This window comes from Acartia tonsa, chromosome 8, assembly GCF_053477335.1.
Source record: "Acartia tonsa isolate MP-2025a chromosome 8, ASM5347733v1, whole genome shotgun sequence".
NCBI classification, from domain to species: Eukaryota; Metazoa; Arthropoda; class Copepoda; order Calanoida; family Acartiidae; genus Acartia; species Acartia tonsa.
In genome coordinates, this window is record NC_137267.1 from 13,442,721 (window position 1) to 13,465,759 (window position 23,039).

Sequence of the window (23,039 nt, forward strand, 5' to 3'; positions counted from 1 at the left end):
CTTTGTTGACTCTTAGTTTTGGTTTCAAAAAGTGTCACTTTCGCCCCCCCCCCCCCCTTTAGGGTATTGAGAATGATATTTTCAAAAAGATCCGTGGCATAGCCCTGAATCATATTAATAATCCTTATTTCCTTCAAAACATGTACAAAATAATCATAATTTAAAACTGCAGTTGCATAGCACTAATGCTAGAGTTTATAAAGTACAAATGCACAAAAATGATATAAAATAAGAATGCCATGAATAAATAGCGAAGCTCTGCAATAGTAAGTTGTAATAAAAGTACATTTCCCTATTGAATTTTAATGTCCTAGAAAGTCCTAAGGCAGAATAAGTAGTTTATAGAATATGATCATTAGTAAGCCTAATCTTCACAGAGATATGAGCATTCTATCTCTGGTAACACTGAAGTAAATAAAGAAACGTACTATTGGATGCTCAATGGTTAGGGAAACTTTCACAAAAAAATAAGTAGCCCATCCTTAATAACAGCCTAGAAATCCAAATTTCCTCTTTAGTGTTACAAACTAACGGGCGGATTATCGGATATAGCTGTAGAGTAGCATTGCTAAGAAAAATTATGCCTTTGGTTTCATGGGGGATATTTCTTAATGAGAAGTTGTTGTACAATTCTACTAGAAATATCAGAAATTGCAGTCAGCCCGCCCCAAGTTAGCTCTTCATAGCTATAGGTACTGTTGGTTTGCAGGAAGGAAGAGAACATAGAGTTATATTACACTAGTCTCCAAAGTTTTATAGTAACATTTTCTTATTCGTTGGCTTAACATCTTTGGGGACTTTTATTGAATTTTGATTGGTTGGTTATTAAGTTGAATGTTCAAACGTTTCAACCACTAATTTTAATCTATAGAACGGGGTTGTTTTTTACCCTAGTTCTAAATAATTTAATCACTAAAAGTGATTTAGGTAAATTTTATTATGTTTTCCAAACTACAAGGAAAAAGCTTAACTTTTTTAAAATCTGGTTGTAAAACCAGAGATATAGGGAATAATGGGCTTTTTATTACTAAAGTCCTCAAAGTTTTATTATAACGTTTTCTTATTCGTTGGCTCAACAACTTTGGGGACTTAAATTTTAATTGGATACTTAGTACATTGTATTGGGGATTTATATCAATTTATTGGCCCTTGTCTTATCTCTTTAGATCTCTTGATAAATACACTTGATTGAGAGTTTTCCAAGCTTCTCGTCTTAAAATGTAGTTGTAAAATAGAATACAGACAAAAAAAGCTAATAAAAACTAATGAAGATCTAAACCATATATAACTATCCATTACCCTGTCCCGTTTTAGAAAAATTTTGTTAAAATCTTTGCCCCCAGCCATAATATGGTTGATTTATGCAAAATAATGATCCATGCAAAATATTTTTTCTGTAATGCAAAAATTGCGATGGTACAAGCACTGCAAAATTTTTAAAATTTGCAAAAAGACCTGTTTTTAAAGCTCTTGAACCATCTCAATTTTAAAGATTTTTTAAAAATTTCAATTCTAGTGTGTCAAAATAAACCTGAAATTTACCAAAAAAAATGGGGGCAGTCTCAATTCTAACATATGAAGATCAAAGGTGTAGCAAGTAATCTTTCAAAGTAAAAATTGTTAGATTTCATACACAAATAATAGGGTTAGGCCGGATTGGATGGATAAAGATATCCGGGTGATCTAGGGTAAGGCGGGGGAAGTTTTGGTAAGGGGCTATTTTCGGTAATTTCGACCTACCTTCATTAAATGACCTTTTTCTCCATGTTCCTTTCAAATGACAGAAAAAAAACACTAAAGCAAATTTGTTCCTTATTAAATTGCCTACAAAAAAGTAGAAAATGAATTTTTTGTGAGATGAATATTAAGGGTACTTATTGGGTCTCAAAGTCGGACGAAAAAATTTTTTTTTTCAACAATTTTTTAGTAGGTGTGTAAAGATCGACGTACACAAAAATTGGTAAGACCTAGAGCTGATCCGTAAAAACCTTTTGAACTAAGAATTGCTCGCTCTTTCCAAATCTGTTGAGAGCTTTAAAATCGGGGTAATATTTTTTTTAAAAATGACCAAAGTTGGCGCCGGGGGAAATTTCGGTAATTTCAAAAGAAATTAAAATTCAACTTTTAAGGTCATGTTTTCATGTTTTCTTTTGTCAAATCTATTATTCCATATGGACTTTTTAAGAATTAGGCCTAAAAATGAATAGAACAGATAAAAAAACAAAAAAAAATTAATTTTATTTTTTGAAGCAAATTTTTGCGAGGAAAAAATCAAAATTTCTGGTCCTTTGAAAAAAAATATTTTTGACATAGGAGGAATAGTCCGATCTTTATGAATTTTTTTGTGGTTAATCCCAGTAACCTATACTAATTATGATTTATTACGCTTGTTTGGTCGTTTGGCTTTTTTTCATCGATTTTTTAAGGTTAAAATGTAGTCAAGATTTTTTGCAAAGATGACACTTTTGCTTCAAATTCGATTATTGAGGTCAATTTTTAATCAATTTTCATGTTTTTTGGTCTAAATCTATAGTTCAATGTGAGCTTTTTTAGGATCAGGCCTAAAAAGTAATAAAATACGTTTTTTTCTTATATTAATTTTAAGTTTTTTTTAAAAGAAATTTTGAAAAAAAAATCGAAAATTCACGTCTTTCAAAAAAATTCATTTTTAACATAGAAGGAATAGTCCAATCATTATGAAATTTTTGGTGGATAATCCCTATAACCTATACTAATCATGATTATTTATGTTCGACTGGCCGTTTGGCCGTTTTTCATCGATTTTTTTAGGTTGAAAAAAATTACCGAAAATTCCCCCGCTGGTGGGGAATTTTCGGTAACTTTTTGCGGTCAATTTCGGCAAACTTCTAAAAGTCCTAGGATAACGTCCTTTTAGGACCTGATAGTTCTTTCCATAAGCTTTCTACCGGTCTTGGTTTCATTTGAAAATATTAATATTTACCCCATTTTTTTCAAAAAAAACGAAAAAATACCGAAATTTCCCCCCCTTACCCTATAATTCTGGATATCAAGTATTTAGGTTTAAATTGACACACTTGAATTGAAATTTCATAAAAATCTTTAAAATTGAGATGAAACAAAAGCTTTAAAAACGGTCTTTTTGCAGATTTTAAAAATTTGTACCATCTCAATTTTAAAGATTTTTACGAAATTTCAATTCTAGTGTGTCAATATAACCCTGAATACTTGATATCCCGAATTATGAATCAGCCGGATATCTGTATCTATCGATTCCAGCCCAACCCCATTATTTATGTATGAAATCTGGCGATTTTTACTTTGGAAAATTTCTTGCTACACCTTCTTTCATTGTATGTTAGAATTGAGACTGCCCCCATTTTTTTTGGTAAATTTCAGGTTTATATAGACACACTAGAATTGAAATTTTGTAAAAATCTTTAAAATTGAGATGGTACAAGAGCTTTAAAAACAGGTCTTTTTTGCAAATTTTGAAAACTTTGCAGTGCTTGTACCATCGCAATTTTTGCATTACAGAAAAAATATTTTGCATGGGTCATTATTTTGCATAAATCAACTATATTATGGCTGGGGGCAAAAATTATAACAAAATTTTTCAAATCCGGGACAGGCTACTATCCATCTATCGTGTTTATATAACTGCAACAGCCAACAGTTAAGACAAAGGTTTAAGAAGTACAAATGTTTGTGTGCAGGCGCTCAGACACTGGTGTCGTAAGATTTAGAAATTAAGCGCTGCGTTTTTACTCTTACTATAGATTTTAATAGTGGCCTCTAGGGAGACTTGAATGGGAGGGAGGGAGGGGGAGGTGAGTCGTTTGAACTTTTCTTTTACTCAATTTTTGATAATTTTATTTTGTGGCTTCAATTGGCGGTTTATTTTGTGGCTTTAATTGGCGGATTATTTTGTGCCTTCAATTGGCGGTTTTCCTCAAATTGGTTATTGATAACACAGAAGCATTTGGGGGGGGAAACGACTTTTTGATGCTTTTAGGTTTGGTTATGTTTAGAGGGAATGTTGGAAGAGCTCCATAGGGATAGAGACCCCCTTTTATGCTAGAAATATGAGTTTCTTAAACAAATATGGGGAGTGGGGTGTAAAGATGGTTCAACAAAATATTTGGTGAAAACACCTTTCAATTCATTTGAAATATAGGTCCTGTTTAATTGTTACATAACTACAGCAACCAATTATTCAAACTAGCCCTTATAAAAAATCCATCTAATTCTAAGACCATATATTTTAATTACGTAATAATGTTACAATATATTTTATGGACGTCTAAGCTATCATGTTGATTGTTGATGATAACGTATTGTAAAGTACAGTCTCAAACAATTTATTTGACATTGTCCTTAAATTTACTAAAAGGATTTGGCTAAAATTAATTAAGTTGCCATTTAAAGTAGACCTTACTGGTGTTAAAATCTCATAATGCTAAATATTAAGTACATTAAGTAACAAAGGCAGTATTTAACCGGCCAAGAATAGTATTTTTTTTATAAATGCACTTGCAAGATTTGCAATTTTCCTCACGCAAATGCTTGAAATCTAAATGATATTTAGTTATTAGATAGAAAGAGTATTAAAGATCTCATCGTATCTTATTATAGCACCCTCAATATTAAGGGATCAAAAGGGAGAAGGCATTTGTAAATAAATTAATGTACATCTCAAATAACGATACACAAAATTACCTCTTCAGATTACAATTAGTGATTGAAACGTTTGGGCACTTAACTAAATGAATCAACTAATCAAAATTCAAACAAGTCCACAAGGTTGGTAAGCAAACGAATAAAAAAAGTTCGGAACTAGTGTAAATAAAATCGTCCATTGTCCCCTCCTTCCCTGCTCAATATTAGATTAATTTTAGTTAGTGGAACATTTATCTTTTTCCTTGAAAATTGTCCATTTTGTACAACAACAAAAAAATACGCTAGATGTTTCCACCTTTGCCTTTTCAGATATTGTCTACTTGTCATCCTTGTTTTATTAAAGCAAGTACGACAACTTTCATTAAAGATAGCCGGACAAGACTGCATTAGGTATCAAGAATAGAGCAAAACTCATTTAATATTTAAAACATTTGTTTAGATTGACATTAGGACTTTATTATAGAAAGGCTTCACATGCAACATGAAAAAGTTTGAGATAGATAGGATAATTCTAACATGCCTAAATTAACGTTAAGAATGATAAGTTACGGAAGGACGTTCTGATTTATCCCAATTATAGAAAAGCTTAGATTTAAAGAAAGAACAAAAATATTTAAATAAGCGTAAAAATTTATTTGTAGCTAGGGCTACATTTTGAAAGCAAAACACATTAATTGACTATTTGATTCTCTTCTATTTGTTTTTGTACTTGTTTAGCGTCTCTTTCCATATACCTATAATAAGATTTCTATGAAATAAAGTAGTAAGATTTTATGTATCAAGCTTAAAATTTTTCTGAAAGTATAACTACTGAACTAATTGAGTTCTTTATTTTAGGGTAGCGTCAATTTGGTCCTGGGATGGTTTTAGCATTTACCCCCCTTTTTAAACCTTGGAATACTCTATATGCTATGGGCGCAGCCTTAAGTTAGCTAAGAAGAAAGACTTTTTAAAATGTTTATATTTATAATAGTAATAATATTCAAAAAGCGAATCATTCTTTGAACTACCTAAGCAATTGAACCTGTTATATTTTAACATTTCAATATTTTCAAAAATTATGAATATAATTTAGATACTTATGTCCTCTCCCTCTATGATGTGTTCGTTTCATCACATGGATAAAACATGGTAAACTCCAAAATTTGCTGGGAGGGAGGGGAAATAGGATTGTAATTTACATTAGTACCCAAAGTTTTATTATCACTTTAAATTAATTGCAGGTTCAAAAACTGTGGGTAAATATTAATTGGGTTGTTCCAAACTTTTAGTGTCTTAACTTTTCAACCAATTTTTTTACCTGATTGTAAAGACCTCCAGCCTGCTGAGCCAGCTGCTCTGCCCTCTCGGCCAGGCTCAGGGTGTAGTTAGGTCCGGCAAAGACGGTGGACTGCGGATTGGCTCGGATTGGTTCCCTTGATTGACTGCGGGCTGTGCCATACACCTGGGTGTACAATCCATTGGCCTAAAACAAAAATGTAATCAAGTTTTGTTCAGGGATGATGGGGACTTTCCATGGAAAATTAAATCGATACCCAAAGTTTAGTTATTTTTTACCTTCAAAACATTTAATTTTGTTTGGTTGGTTTAAATTTGCGGGTAAAAACTTCTTTAAAAATAATTTTGATTAACAAAAGAAATATTTTTGTCCGTCAATGTATCGTCCATTGTCTTATCCCTTAAGATCCTTGAATTTTAATTTATTTTAGAGTTTTACAAATTTTCTATTTATTGATCTCTCGAAAGCTTTATTAATCACACAAAAATCTTTTAACGAGCTAGATTAATTTATACAGCGAAGACTCTGTCGATAGCCCTCACTTTCCTTGCTATTGTGAAGCCCCCCCCTGAATTAAATCAAATGTTATGAACGTCCTACTTATTAAATATTTTGCTGTTACCAAATTATTACCTGCAATGCCAACATCTCGGCCCTTGCGGCCGCGACGGCTGATTCAATGTAGTTCTGGTACGCTGGGCTGCCAGCAGTATGATGCACAGAGTAGCCAGGACTGACAGTTTTACAAGGATATAAATTCAGTTCTTAATAGCAACAGGGGTAGTTATATGGGCATCAATTTTACCATGTAGTATTTTACTTACAACAGAAAATGAAAATAATTTAAGGATCATTAAGTTTTAACTTATTTGTATACCTGTATCTCCTCTATAAATAGTCACTTTATAACAAGGATCTTAAGGGATAGGACAAGGGAGGTAAATATAAGTACATCCCTGAACTAAACTACCTTTTTTGAAGATTAAAAATATTGGTTTGGAACCACCCAATTAACATTCAACAAAAATACGCAATGTTTTTAAGTCAACCAATGAAAGAGCATATATAAAAAAAAAACTTGGGGTACCAGTGTATTGTACAGTTTAATTTTTATCCTTTTCCTGGTATTTTTATTGAATGCGGTAAAAGTTCCGCCGTGTCTGGATGCGTAGCCGCCATAATGAGCCTCTGGTCCCGCAAAAACCGCAGATACAACAGCCAAGAGAATCTAAAATGATAAAGTTTAAATAGGGATATAACATTTAAAGGATTTTTCAACTAAGCCAAAGTTAAATTTTGTTTGCCTATATTATTTCTTTAAAAGAGAATACGCGACCAACTTTAAGTTTTTGCATATTTAAAAGTTGCATTTTCTATATTAATTTACTATTATCAAAGCAATATGTTTCCTTTTTCATGTTATCTCTCAAATTAAGGTTTTAGGCCAGTAAAAATTAAGGCAGAATAGTTTTACTATATGTGTTTTATCACTCCATTTATATATAAATTATTTTGTTTCACTGTTTTAATTTTTTTGGGATTTTTAAAATTCTTATTTCATATTAAGGACTTTAAATTAAACTCATAGTATAAATTAAAGGAAGTAAAAATCCTTACCAAAAACTTCATTGTGTTTTACGTTAGTGCTAATAATGAACTGACGAGTGAATTTAACCCCCCAAGCTTTTATACGTATACTTTGGTATGCTTATATGTTTTTTTATCATGGTCGCACAAAGTAGTTTAACCCAAGGAAAATCCTCAAAAAAATTAACGTTGAACATGAAAATTTTTCATAAATCAACCGTAACAAAAAAGCAAAATTTTTGCTCTAAAACATATAAGGGATTATTACTGATAGGCTTCTATATTTTTTGTCTTTTTATACATATTTGCCAATTTCCTGTTAAAATGTGCAAAAATTAATATTTTTTTGCTGTTTTGTAATTGCGTCTATATTTTTAGGTACGTTTTACTCGCAATCGAATATGACGCTCCAACAAAAAGTAAATTATTTTAAAGGGTTGTGAAAAACAGCATTTTAAATAAGGTAACAGGATGTCTATCTATGTGTGTGTCTGTCTATACCAGTGGATCTTGGTTATCAATTATCCGATATGGTTCTCCTTTACAATGTAGCTTCTCATAGGTCCATGGAAGGTTCATAATTATTTTGGTAGGAGGGTACCACAATAAATAGCATAATGTCTCCTCTTTCCCTGCGTTTTCTGAGACATATTGTCTGCTCAAGTATTTTAGTTGAATCGAAGGAACGCTATAGTTAGGTGTCGGCTTGTTGGTGTGAAAGATACAAAGCAAACAAGGATGTTATTGTTCTAAATTACAAATTAATATGCGTGATTGGATTTCCCTACGAGCCCAGAAAAAGTAGTCAAAAACATGCCTTAAATAACAATCCAATAATAGGCTTCCATAACACAATTTAGAAAAATTTAGAGGCAATAGAATTTATTTACTTTCAGGTCTGATTTAATTTGGTGTTATATATATCAATTTTAAGTATTGAAGTCCAAGGAACTTATTTTTCATCTTATCAAAAACTTTTTCAAGACTTAAAGCTCAGGGAGTAAGGGAAGGGACAATGGGCAATTAATTCAATATAAGAGTTATCAAAGAAAGGGCATGAAATCCAGTTAAATCCAATAAATTTGTAGGAAATTATAAAGGGATTGTTAATTGAATAATAGATTTCCATAGCGTCATGTAAAGTGAAATCACAACTTGTTTTTGATGATATATATTGAGGTTTTTTGGTGTGATTTTTATATTAAAAGATTATTGGACCCGGCCAGCTGCTAGCAAGAATATGACTGCCCCTTTTTATTCTGTTTATTTCCATTGCCCCTTGCCCCCACCTCTTCTCCCTTCTCCCCGTCTGCTACATTCCAAACTAACACAACGAGTGTTTATTTCCCTTCCCCTCACTTCCCTTATCCCTTCTCCCCGTCTGCAATATTCAAAACATTCATAACGAGTAGCGGCATTCTATGCGCAAGTCCCCAAACTCAGTCAGAAACTGCTAAATTCTTGCACATTCCCTTTAAGCCAGTCCCCAAAGTCTGAGACTCCTAAAAATTGAATATTCGATCCATTGTCCCCTCCCTTACTCCCTGCTTAAAGCTACCCTAAAGATGTAATATTTAACAAAAACAGTTGCATTTTTAAAGTTCATTTTTGCCATATTCATATTTCAGTCACCCCCTTCCCCCCATCGTTGGGGTACATAAGGGGGGCAAACAACCAGCTCTTGCATATCAAAAATCAGGCTATTAGACTTAAACAACCTTCAAAACAATATTTGAGTCATATATAAGCCCTAATGTTCATTAGTTTCTGAAATTTCTCATAATAAAGAATCCCATTTGTCGATGTCATTATTTTCAGTTTCTAAATAAATCAAATGTCCTTTATATCATTTATGTTAAATGGCATGAGAAGTTCAGACGAGACGTTTCATTATTTGGAACATAGCTATTCTGCAAAAGATTAATTTCGCCAAACTATATTTAGTAACCTCTTACACTGAGCTCAGACATTTATGGGGCAATTATTGCATTTTACAAAACCTAAATTACTGTTTAGAAAGCATAATCTATGCTATTAGATACTTTTACTTTATTTATCTTCTAGCAGCTATGCCACTAGAGACCTTCTAGGGGCACTTGAGGGAGATAAATTAAAGTTTGAAAAGAAAAAGTAAATATATTTTTGGGGTGCCCTCCCTGAATTTAGTTAAATTCTGAACCTAAAGCTTCACTGTAAATAAGAAGTACATTGGTTCAGAGGTTAGTTAGATCTTAAGCAACAGACAGTTGGACATAATATTACTTGCATATAAGGGTCAAACAGCTCCCCATTGTTAGATATTTTATTAAGTGTAAATTGAAATAATCTAACTTAAGAAATATAGTAGTCTTACTCTACTAATTATGTTAAATCAATCAAACAAACAAAAATGCCATATCTGCAAAGAATTTATTCCACAATTTTTACATATGCAAATTTTGTTTCATAATAGGGTGGTAGTAAAGTGTAAGAAATGTTGATTTTTAAAGGCCATTATAATCTAGCGGCTCTGAAAGTTCACTTAAATGGATTCAATTGGTCATTAGGAACAAACCAGCAAAAAAATGCAATTAACCTTATGTAAAAATATTATTAAAGTATGAATTACAGGTGAATCGTGTATTTTTTTAATGAACAATATGATTGGAAGATCTTTCAGTAATTTCCTCTTCTTTTGGGATTGAGATAGCTACTGACAATTTGATTTTTCTGCTAGTTTATTTTAACATCCCTGTAATCAGAGAGAGGGGACAATAGGCTGTTTATTACACTAGTCCCCAAAGTTATATAATAACGTTTTCTTATTCGTTCGCTTAACAACTTCGGGGACTTTTACTGAATTTTGATTGGTTGGTTTTTTTAAAATGAGTATTCAAACGCTCCAACTACTAATTTTAATCTACAGAATTTTTTTTTGTGTGTCATCAATAGGGATGTACGTACATTGCACATCAATTTATCGGCCATTGTCTGATCCCTTTAGATTCCTGGCTGATAACGATAAGAAAGCTTTCCAAACAGAAATGACTCTTTGAAAGCAAAAAAGGACGCACATATTTTCGTGTTTTAAATGCATATAGGAAAAATTTACCATTAGAGCGTAGCAACTCAATAATTCACCTATGTTCCAAAGAATAAATTAATAGAAGATTAATACAATCTTTTAATATTAATCAAAAGTTGTTTTAAAAGAAAGAATTGAATTATTGGAAGCCCAGATGATCAATCCATTAAAATTAAGATAAAAATATGTTTATATTGAATGCTTGAAAAATGCCTAATTTAGCGATAAAAAGCAAAAAATCGGCGGGATGTAGTGGTTTACGGCGGTTTCGCCGCCGTTTCTTCACAGTTCCATATTATAATACCCCATTAGAGGGTACACCGACAAACGTCCTAATGCGACAAACCTCCTAAAAGACAAACGTCCTAATGCGACATCTCTTAAGTAAAACCTCCTAATTTTGTTTGTCGCATTATGAGGTTTGTCACCGATTAGAGTAATATCTATATGTTCTAATTATTTTTAAAGTCTTATATTACGTAACTTAATTGAAAATAATACGAAAAATGGCAAACATTATCACAAGTTCCTGTATCAGAGCTTATACTAAAAATTGTTGTTGCTGCACTATGTATGGACCTAATTATCCTTGTTACCTTTAAAGTGAAACCTCTTAGAAATAAGTAATAAAAACTGAGTAAAAGCATTAAATGTTTTTTTTGGACAGTCCCAAACAAAAAAATAACTAAAAACTATCAACATTAAACTTTTTTCTAATTATGTTTTTTAAAACCAACTAATGTTCAAAATAGTTTAAAAGAGTTAAATTCTGTGTGTGTAATATTGTGTGGTTTAATTATTTACAATTTTATCTACAATTAAGGACCATGGTCCCTTCCATTCCCATCCCCAAAAAATAGCATATAACCTATTCAGTGCCAATAATAAGTTTCCAGGTAAAGAAATTTTTAAAAATTTGGAGGAAAAAATAGTATAACATGGAATATATATATATTTGCTGTTTTAAGATACTTTCCCTAATTTAAGTACAAAGAGTACACAACCCGTATCCTGTGTTCCTAATGCTTAGATTCTCACATGAAATTCCTCATTCTCGTGGAAATAAGATGACTTAAAATTATTACTGATGTAGAATATATATGTGGATATTAAGACAGAAAAAAATTATAATCAATTTAGCTTGCTAACATGGAAACCAATTATTGGTCAGTTCGTTTATCCAGGAAGAGGGGATTGGATGGGTTTAGGAGAAAAAGCATCAGTTTAGCCCACTTTATTGAAATACTTAAAAATCTCATGTAAGATCCAAGTAATATTAAGTCCAAATGGGGTGACTCGCCCCTCGTTAAATGGCTCAAAACCTGACTTGACTTTTCTAAAAAGAAAATGTAGAACAATCGATCCAGCCTTGTGCTATTCAAACACAACTTCTTTTGGACACAGATTATTGTCTAAACTACTTGGTTTTCTATCCTATCATGAGTTGGATATTTTTGTCTTTGTTTTTTGTAATCGATGGCATTAACAGTATGGGTATATAACCTAAAATAGCTTGAGATTTGCCTCCTACTAATATGGAATATATGGATAAGTATATCACTAACTTTTTTAATAGTTGCTTCGCTCCTAGCAGCTAGGGAGGTCAGGAAAATAGCCAAAACAATCCTAGACATTCATAAAGAGTACAATCGGGCAGCAATATCTTAGGGTATTGGTAAAAAAAACATTGAACATACATACATACAGTTAGAAATCTTGAAATTTTATGTTGAAGATTTCATTTTCAGATTTAATGGACATGCAATCTTAAAAATTTCTTGTGAAATATAATTAAGATGGTAAGCCAAATTTCTTATCAATTCAATATTTTTTTCTTATACAGAAAATCCATTAAAATGGCAAAAATGAATTTTTCCTATTAAAAGTACGATTATATAAGTGAAACAAGGACGGTTTTTTGCCAATAAAAGAACTATCAAAATTTTCGTGCCTGCTTTTTAACAATAAGCTTTTTCTTAAATACCTCGGTAAATATTTTTCTTGAAAAAGTTTGTTTTTAAATGTCAAATTGTTAAAAATACATTTTAGTTTTACAATGTTATATCTTTGTAAAGTCCAATAAAGTAAAGATTAGAAAACAAGGATTATAACATCAATAAGTAGCGATTTAGAATAGATGATTATTGGTAATCCACGTGGCATTAGCGTAAATGATAGCGTGCCTGCTTGCTGTCGAGAAGGTGTCGTGTGTGTGTCATACTAAAAACGTTAAAAATGGTTCCTACTGCTAAGACGTCTAGCATACCATGCCCTGTTAGGACTTCCAGACAAAGGTCGTTAATCTAAGGTTTAGTTGTCTGTTGGATGTTACTTAACTTGATGTCCGTGGCCTGGATGATAGAGAATCGCTCATCTAGATGATTACTTTAAAATAGGAGGATAACCCTCCCTAACGAGGTAATTAATTGGTATGGACAATATTCACTAAAGGAAGAGGGCGGAAATGACACTTTTTGAAACCAAAACTAAAACTCAAAGGAACTCAACTAAATAAAGAGTTACAACTCTGAGATTTGGCTTTGTAGTTGCTTTATAGAACTGCGAATATACAGTGGTGAAATCGCCGCTCCCGCCGACAACTGCCAAAAAAATTGCCTTTTCTCGCCAAATTTTAAAAAAAATACAGTCTTCTTTCTTGAATAGCAGCTGAGAAATTAAGTTTTTTTATTAACGTAGTCGAAAGGCAGACGGAAGGACATGCGAAGATAATAAATTATAGAGTAGCTTTGTTACTAAACAAGGACAATTTTGTTTGTAATTGGTTCAGTTAAGATGTAAAATTTCTTTTCTTTAGACCAAGTGAATCTTAGCAATGCATTTCAGTAAATATAACAGTGTGTTTGTACTGAAAGAACAACAAATTAACACATGCTTTGATAAAACTTTAGAACCAGTTATAGGTATATTTTTAGTGTAAATCTGTACGAAATAGAATAAAATTACGATTTAAAATACTTTATTAGATTTTATTTTGATTGTAGAAAACATATATTTATGAGAATAACTACTATAAACAAACAATATAAACCACATGATTTATGTTTTTATTATTAAATTTTTCTTATTCTTGCTCTTCAAACTTTATTGCTGTATACCTGAAAAAAATATGTATTAAAAGATTTATTTTATGGCTTCAAAACAGATTAGATCCGGTGAAAAATCACATAGAGCCTCGTATTTTAACTAGACAATTTTCTATGAATATTAGGATAAAAATCATAAAATTAAAATCAGCTTTGTCAGCCCGGGCCTTCGGCCACTTGGGTTTGATAAAACTGGTTTTATTTTTTAATTTTTCTGTTTAATATCCGCGGAAAGTTGTCAATAATACGATTTGATGAATAACTTTTCCAGTATAGCTGAGAAATCTTCCCTCTCCCTCCCCCCCCCCCTCGCCTAAATATTTTTTTGGTCATTGAAATCAATTTATGGGTTGGGGAACCCCGCATATATCTTTATAAGCAAAGCCCTGTGAGGTAATGGATGAATCCACTAGAATAATAAAAGGGCGTAGTCATTTGTTACTTAATTGTCATGCTAGCTTTCCTAATTAATAGGAACATTCAATAGGTTGTTGCACTTCTAATACTTTTTGCTTAGGATACTCAGGGATATCAGGGGATAAGACAATGGCAGATAGTGATGCACATCCCAAATGATGATACACGAGTTTATACTTTCTATAGATTTAGATTAGAGGTTGCAACTTTTGGACACTCAATTTGATGAACCAACCAATCAAAATTCAATAAGTCTCCAACGTTGTTAAGGGTAAAAAAAATGAGAACTGCAGTTGCGATTCCCAAAACAATGCTTTAATCTAATCCTGTCTTATCCCCTCAGCTCTGTACATTGGCTCATTTACTACTGGCTGTTATTTTTGAAGGGGAGGGGTGTTGATATCTCTTTACCCAAAGTATTAATTATCTTTAACATATGGAACAATGCACGAACAAGAGCAGTGATTTTAAGCTCCTTCAAGCAGTTAATTTGAGTAAATTTTTAGTGATTATACTAGGTTTATTTGAAAAACATGAATTTTCACCATGGTCTTGAAAAAAAATTTTTTGAAATGTTAAGCGAAATATTACTTGCTCTCGTTCATGCCTAGTCCCCTTTGCTCCTACCTGAGCAAATAAACCTCTAGCTTGGAGCGCAAGTTGCTGTGCTCTGGCAGCTTTAGCGGCATCTTGCAGCTGCACAACATATTGAGGCTGTTGAGGGCTGACAGATCTAGTATCAGCGGCTGGGTGATAAATCTGTGCATACAGACCATTTGCTTGCAGCGCCAATTGTTCAGCTCTAGCTGCCTTGGTGGCAAATTCAGCATCGTTGGTAGATTGTCTAGCATCCACAGAAATTGCGGAATTTGTTATTGGGCCATAGGCGTATGGGGAAGAGTAGGCGATAGCATAGCTGGGGTACACATTATTATAGCCTGTGATTGCTGAATTGTGGGCTGCGTAGGCGGCATTATAGCCAGGATAAGCAGATCCAAAGTAGGTAAAGGCGTAGTTACCATTGTTAGCTTCAGCGTTCGACAAAGCCGCAGGTACACAGACAGCAAAGAGAATCTGAAAAGAAAGAAATAAATGAAGTAGCGTAGCTTATGTCATACTGTATGTAAATAAATGTTTTAGGGAGTGGAATTTTCTCAAAAGCTCTTTAGTACTTTTAAAAGCCGGACATTGAATTGTTTATCACACTGGCACCGAAAGTTTTATAGTTTTATAATCACGCTATCTTATTCGTTTAATATCTTTTATGAAATTTTGATGAAATGGTTTCAAACAAGTAAAGTTCTTTCTTTCCAACAGATAGTTTTAATCTAAATTCTAAAGCAGGGTATTTTTGTTTATAATCATTCGGGATTTATATTAATCTATCGTCCCTAGTCTTAACCCCAAAGAAACAGGATAAAAGCAAAGTAATCAGATTTTGTCATACACAAAATTACCCTTCTGTAGATTATAATTAGTGGTTGAAACGTATTGACACTCAATCTAATACACCTAACAATTAAAATAAAAAGTCCCCAAAGTTGTTACGCCAACAAATAAGAAAACGTTATTATTAAACTTTGAGGACATGTATAATAAGCAGCCCATTGTCCCCCTCCTTACTCTCTCTGTTTTAATTCATCTAGAAATGACTTACCAAAAACTTCATGGTGTTAATTGTTACGATGGTGATAGCCGACTGAGAAGTTATCTGCTGCTCACATGCTTTTATAACTTTGTGATAAAGAAACCAATGCGTCTCTTTTAACTAACATAGGTGTGTCTTCAACTCCGCACATGTTTCATGATATTATTAAAACCAAAAACTGATTTTTGTGTAAGAACTACCATTTTTGGGGTTAGGGTATACCTCTTAGTTTTTTGTAAATATGTAAAATTTGACAAAAAAAATCCAAAAAAGTCTAAACCTGCGGTCCCATAACCCATGCCAGGCTACCCCGAACCCACTGAAACATCTAATCTAATTTGACCTAAATAAAAATGAAACAATAGTTATTTCTTTCGTCGTATTATAAACGGCTTTCCGCGAATATAAAATGTACAATTATAAGATTAAAACCAGTTTTTTAGACCGTGCCTTCGGCATCTCGGGGCTAAAAAAACCGATATGATTGTACATTTTGATATTCGTAGAAAGCTGGATATAATACGATGCTAGACATAGTTTTTTCGTATGGATGAGAACCGGTTCCTATCCACCGGATTCGAATGAATACGAGAAAAAAAATAGAAAAAAACCACTGCGGCTGATAATGAAATTAACTTACTTTTCCCTACAACCATGGATAATAAACCCAGGAAGGGAGGGGACAGTTGGACTGGTAATTACATTGGTAAACAAAGTTTTACAAACAATTTTCTAATTCGTTTTACTTAAATTACATATATTAAATTTCGATTGGTTTGTGCATATGTCCAAACTCTCCAATCAATAATTTTAGCTTTTAGAGGGGTAATTTTGTTTATATAATTGGGGCATTACATCTATTTATCATCCATTCTCTTATCCCTTAACCTCCGTGATGAAACCAGAAAGAAGAAACTATATTTTTGTGTACGATAACTTTAACATAATCATTATAATTTTCCTGATCGTTAAAAAAGAGAAATTCTTACTAGGGATGGCAATCCGTCAAATTTTTGAACCGGATTCGGATTCTATCAAGAATCCGTCCAAAAAATGGCGGATTCTACGCTGATTCGGATTCTTATTTTTGTTGGATTCCGGATCCTAGCAATATTTCAAAAGGCTTTTTTTATTTAGAAATTTAAAGTGCTACATATATCCTAAAAATTAATGTTCTTGGTGTTCTCTATAATTCACTTCCGATAATCGAACCAGATTTTAAAAGATATATGTAATGATGACTATCTTTGCCTTCAAAAAGGAGGAGTTGAAAGAAAAACTCAAGACGCTAATTTAAGCCTACTGATTAAGAATCCGAATCCGCTATTTAAAAACGGTTTTCGGATTCCAAAATTGGCTGGATTCCGGATTCGGATTTCCAACCCTAATTCTTACGTGTATTAATTTTTAAGAAACGCATAAAAAAATTGGCTGGAAAAAACGCATTTCCTACGTATTTTCTTTGAATTAAAAAAAAAACAGTTTGATTGAATATAGGAAAGACATAGAGGGAGGGGACAATTGACTGTAATTTTCGCTGGTACTCAAGGTTTTATTGAATTATTACTGGTTGGTTTCAACTTTTTAACCAATAATTTTTTTTATCTGTAGAAGGGTTAATTTGTTTATCAACATTGGAGATCTACATCCATTTATGTTACATACTGTTTTCTAAGCGAAGCTTCCTAATAATGTGTTTTATTTAAGGATGAGTTGAGACAATGCTTTGGTCTGTACGGCCAAACTACTGGCAAGGGCACAGTTCCTAGGTAAGTGGATTGTTGTTCATTTTTAAAAAGTTGGAAACCCCTTCCCCCTCCCCCACCCCTGAGAGTATTATAACACAACTTATGTTTGTATGCACCCCCACGAAGCTTACAAAACCCGTTATTTTGAAGTAAAGAGAAATTTCAAATTTTCGTGTGCTTTTCGTTCACGAAAAAACGAAAATTACCTGCCAGTTAGTAATTAAAGTTATTATGCTAACGATTTTTTATCCAAATGTTGAAATTAAACTTAAGTCGTTACAAAATTGCAAAAATACAGATCTAGTTTTGGATAGAATAATTTAATGTAGATTAATATTTCATTAATTACTGAATCAATTGACATCTCTCCATTTTGGGGAAGTTTCATATAGGTCATAGGATGGTTCTAGGCTATTTTCTGCCTTCTTAACCCCTTCGAATAAAGGTTATACTAAAATACAAAATGTTATTTTAGGTCTGAACTTCACGGCAGGCCTCTGGAGCTGTTCATGTGCAGTGTACTCAAGAGACAGGGTTACGGAGAGGGATTCAGGTAATTTCCTTACTCATGCGCACATTTATTGTTCTTGTTCTACATAGAAATTGATTTATGACCGTTGAGGAATTAGAAATATTTTCACTTTAAATTTCATGCAAACTAATCTTGTTACTTAATTATGCCTTTATTTTTATATTTCCTACCAATTGAACTTTTTTTTAAAGACTGTTCCCGTTGGTGTTATTTGTATCCCCAAGGGACCTCCAAAATCGAGGTCTAAAAAATATTATGTCAGCTTAACATTTTTACATTGCCCTATCATTTGAAATATCTTTACCATTTTTGGCCGGATTTTCTATTTTTGTCGGCTGTACGTTTATCTGGCGTTTTATGCAGTACTTAAATATCTATCTGCCAAAGAAATAGAATACAGGGATCTAAATGGACAAGACAATGGTCGATAGATTAATGTACATCCCCAATGACAATACACAAAATTTTACCGTCTGTTGATTACAAGTTGCACACCTAACTTAATGAATCAACCACTAAAAAGTCCTCAACAATGTTAAACAACGACAAAGAAAATGTTATTTTAAAACTTTGGTGACCAGTGTAATCAACAGCCCATTGTCACCTCCCCTCCCTGAATAGAATATATGTTTTTATACATACTTAAAAAAAGTTTCTATAAAAACTTAATTTTTTAATTGTTTTATTTTTCAGGTGGATTTCTCAGTATCTTGATTAGAAAGGTAGAAACTATCTGCACACCTTCCTTCTTCTACAACATACTGAACTACCATCCTACAGTTAAATATGTCCTCTAAAAACGTTTACTATTGTACGCTATTTGAGTGTACTAAAAACGTACTTTACATATTTGTATACTATGAGTACATAATAAATGTTCTGTACTACATTATAATGTACTACAGTACACCTGCATACACTCTGCCCTATTTCCCCCCTTGGTCTGTATGTTCTTGTGTACTTGCTAAGTACACAAAAATGTAATTTTTAATCACTTGTACTGAATAATTTCACATGGTCACCCCTTCCATGGTAAGGTAGTTGGTAATCGTTACATATTTTAATATCCACAAAGATTATATCATTACAATTTCAGTTTAATTCTATGGCTTCGAAACCGATTAATATCCGCTGGATTAGAACCGATTCTCAGCCATTAATATTAAAACCAGTTTTGTTAGCCCGTGCTCTTGGCATCTGGGGCTAACAAAGCTGGTTATTATCTTATAATTGTAAATTTTATATCCGCGGAAAGCTGTTTATAATACGATGCCATGAGTAACTATTCTTTACCATTTTTGAGTTCTCTATTGAAATATTAGTTGTGATTACCAACTTATCTTTAATCATTATTTACATAATTTTATGATTTTAACCATTTTTATCTACACAAATAGTACATAATAAAACATTTAAGAAAATTAAAATAATTTATTTACCAAGTATTTTTGTTAAAATAGTTTTCAAAACAAAAAAGATTTGTTTCAATCTGTTTTAAAATTGATTATTTCAAATTCATTTTTTGGTTTTTTTTCTAAGAAAATTGTTTGAATCTTATGCTTTACTTTTAAATTAATTGGATAATTAAAAACCTTTGACAACGAATGTTGTAAAAAAAATTTAAATCATGTTCAGTGATAAAATAAAAATATTTATTATTTAACACTTATCCCCGTGCTTCAGCCAAGTCAAGACATTTCTTTAATTATAATTTTCTCTATTTATTTGTATTTAGTTTAGAATATTTGCACTTTTAGTTAAGAACATTCTTTCAAGCTTCCCCCCAAAATAAAGTTAAGGTCTAGGAAAGTTAAATTCTTGTGATGTATTTTATACAATTCTTATATTAGAAATAATAATAATGAAAATTGGTTTGTAATTGTAATAATATTCATTTTGATCCAACAAGAAAATAATATTTAATATTAATATTGAAACTATTCTTTAACCAAAATACAAGCATTTAAACATTACAATAGATTTGTATATTTTGGTAACAAAGCTACTCTATAATTATATGTCAACTTTATTAGATGGCTTTTCTAAACATTTATATTCTTCATTTGAATGGTCCCAGGGACCCACAAAACAGTGGTCTGAATAATTGTGTGTGCGTGTCCGTCACATATTTAAAATTTGGTAATCTTAGGATTTTGGTAATATTAGGATAATAGGATATTTTATTTTTTCACTCAAAAACAAAAACCAGTCGTTCAATGTAGCAATTGGTTGTCAATGTCTAATGCCGAATTAGTTGGATGTATGTGTGTCTTAATGAAATTTTTGGGGACTTTTCTACTGCTAAATTAATAGGATTTATGTTTTTTCTGCTATTAGAAAAGTTTGTGTTTGACGGTCATCATTGGTAAAATTATCAGGCAAAAAAAAATTCACCAATCTCTCATTTAAAGTATTTATAATATCTTCATTAAAATGATATTTACAGGTAACAATGAATTTATTCTAAACAAGGATGACAACATCCATAAAAGCGAAGCTCTGAAACGGTAGGTCAAACAAACATAAACACTTGTTGAGTGTCGGAACTGAATAATCAGAATATAAATGTATAACAGTCGAAACAAAATTGTAAGTAAATTTGTTGAAAAACTGCTTAAATACAGTATAATGTTTAAGAACCTACTTTCATTTTTAGTTCTCGATTATAGAGATTCTTTGCTTTTAACATTATACTTTGTTGTCCTAGAAATCAGTATTCCAAAAATCAGATCATTCGGATATATTACATATAAAGATGTTAAAAAAGAAAAAAAAATCAGTAGAAATCGTTAGAACATGCCTAAATTAACGAAAAAAGCTATCCGTTCAAGACGGACGGACGTACGAATTTACCCCAATTATACTAAATCTTTGCTTTTAAAAATCTATCGTAATTTCACAGCTGTCTTAGTAGGGCAATATTTAAATTAATCTAGTTTTTTTTACTGTTGATTCTTTAGTTTTTTTCTTATTTTTATGGCTATTTATAAAAAAAAAATTTGCTTCGCTCGAATTAAATGTATTATTCCTTGTAATAATCTGATAACTCCTACCATTCCTTTTATTGACATATAAATAAAATAATGGGAGGAGATAGTTTGCAAAGCCCTAACCTCACCTAAAGTAACAAATAAACACAGAGTCCCTCTTCATTTTCATATCTTTTTAAAATAAGAGGGGGAGGGTGTGTTAGTGCTCAAATGATATTTCGTGTGAAAGTGTCAACCTTGATATAAAGTTTATTGCAATGTAATGCATACAGAAGGATAATGTAACTCTTAACAAGGATAACAATATCTAATGGTGCAATCTGGTGGACAATCCTTTCCCCAAAATATATTACATTACACCAGGAATCTAAAAGGATAAGGCAATGGCAGATATATTGATATACATCTCCAATGATTATAAACAAAAATACCCCTTCTATAGATTTACATTAAATAGTTTGAACTAAACCAACAAAATTCAGGAAAAGTACCCAAAGTATTTTAGCCGACCAACTACATATGGCAGTTAAGAAACTTTGGGTACTAGTGTAAATTGGAATATAATGTTCCAACTAACAGAATCTTACTATCTTCTGGCCAGAGGTGGATTCTTAAAAAATCCCCAACCTCCTTGAAACATTGGTCCCAAGCAGAGGTGGATTCTTTAAAAAAAATTGCCCCACTAATAGCTTAGTGAGGCAAAATTGTTTTCGTGAAAAATCCACCAAAATCACATTAAAAATCTACAAAAATTAAAGAAAATCATAGAAGGGTTATTAACATAAGATTTTGTTTAATTTTTGTAGATTTTTAATGTAATTTTGTTTGATTTTCACGAAAACAATTTTGCCACACTAAGTTATTAGTGGGGCAATTTTTTTAAGAATCCACCTCTGCTTGGGACCAATGTTTCAAGGAGGTTAGGGATTTCCTGGATTTTGACGTACTAGTGATCATCACACGTATTAGATTCACCTTTATATGTAGTGAATTCCAATATATTTAAAAGGTGTAATTTAATAATTCCAGATTTTATTCTGTACAAGATAAAATGACCCATACCCCCCACCCTGTTAGTGGGATTAAAGAATTAGACCAGAGAGGAAAAAATTAAAAGAAATTTTAGAATAAATACCATTAATAATGGTATAGACAATTGAATTAATTTATACGCTACAAGGGCGTCGCACTTTTTTCCTCCTTATTCCGTAAATTAGTTTAGGTTATTTCTTATTCGTTTTCGAAGTAAGTAACATTTGTATTTCATTTGCGGCAATGATAGCACCCTCAAAATCTACATAAATTGCAAATCGTGGTAGTCAGGAATTAATTTATAATCTTTTGTACTCTAAATTAAAGTGAAGCTTGTAGTGGGCCAAAATAACGATCTTCTCCATCGACCTTCTATCCTCTACAACAGGATAAACGAACTGAACAACAATGACAGGGGAAATAGCAATCTATATTGACGAAAATTTTCCACGTATATTCTACATCCATTGCTACGGCCCCTCATCTCTAATGTCGAAATAGTTTTTAAAAATTGAATTTATGGACCCTTTATTTATTAGAAATACTTTTTAAAATGCGATTTCAATTAAAAAAAACCTAGTCTGGCCACTGTTAAAGAATGAATAAAACCCATAAAAAGGGTAGCACAATAAATCATGGATATACATTATACAATAGATTTTCAGTTGTTTTTATAAAAATCCACGGATTTATCCGCTATATTTTGGGGCGGATTTTAGTAAGAATCCGACCCAAAAGTTAGGCGGATTGCTAGCCCTAATTCCAATTTATTCTCTCTATAGTGTATTACGATATTTAGCAAGATCAATGTTATGTTGATATGATTAATAAGCGTAACAATGCATTACAAATAATTTGTCTTAACATCATTACTTATCATTAACAAATTCACACAACTTCGGACAATAATTAATTGTAAACCCTTGAAAGTTAAAAAATTTTGCTGATTTATGATATTAAGATTTGAATTATAGTATTA

At 31.9% G+C, this 23,039-nt stretch overlaps 4 protein-coding genes across 5 annotated transcripts in view; 1 reads left to right on the forward strand and 3 right to left on the reverse strand.

Annotated features, from left to right (window-relative positions):
• Positions 1-20,011, forward strand: part of Sar1 (Secretion-associated Ras-related 1) — a 35,290-nt gene extending 15,279 nt beyond the window's left edge. Inside the window, exons 6-9 of one of the 2 annotated variants that reach the window (XM_080169151.1) lie at positions 17,466-17,527; positions 17,982-18,059; positions 18,732-19,480; positions 19,578-20,011. In XM_080169151.1, the coding sequence (XP_080025277.1) occupies positions 17,466-17,527; positions 17,982-18,059; positions 18,732-18,756 (165 nt within the window). In that variant the 3' untranslated portion in view covers positions 18,757-19,480; positions 19,578-20,011. The remainder of the gene's footprint in view (positions 1-17,465; positions 17,528-17,981; positions 18,060-18,731; positions 19,481-19,577) is intronic. The other variant, XM_080169152.1, reaches the window with a different exon arrangement.
• Positions 1-23,039, reverse strand: part of LOC145326043 (ubiquitin carboxyl-terminal hydrolase 8-like) — a 236,124-nt gene that overhangs the window by 93,581 nt on the left and 119,504 nt on the right. The gene's annotated exons all lie outside the window — the stretch shown is intronic.
• LOC145326042 (uncharacterized) lies at positions 5,272-7,625 on the reverse strand. Its single transcript, XM_080169137.1, has 5 exons — positions 7,556-7,625; positions 7,060-7,166; positions 6,572-6,671; positions 5,960-6,124; positions 5,272-5,393 (listed from the first exon to the last, which is right to left on the reverse strand). Exons 1-5 carry the CDS (start codon positions 7,565-7,567, stop codon positions 5,373-5,375), a joined length of 405 nt encoding a protein of 134 aa, XP_080025263.1. The 5' UTR covers positions 7,568-7,625; the 3' UTR covers positions 5,272-5,372.
• On the reverse strand, positions 13,550-15,871 carry LOC145325418 (uncharacterized). Its single transcript, XM_080168404.1, has 3 exons — positions 15,768-15,871; positions 14,738-15,184; positions 13,550-13,705 (listed from the first exon to the last, which is right to left on the reverse strand). Exons 1-3 carry the CDS (start codon positions 15,777-15,779, stop codon positions 13,685-13,687), a joined length of 480 nt encoding a protein of 159 aa, XP_080024530.1. The 5' UTR covers positions 15,780-15,871; the 3' UTR covers positions 13,550-13,684.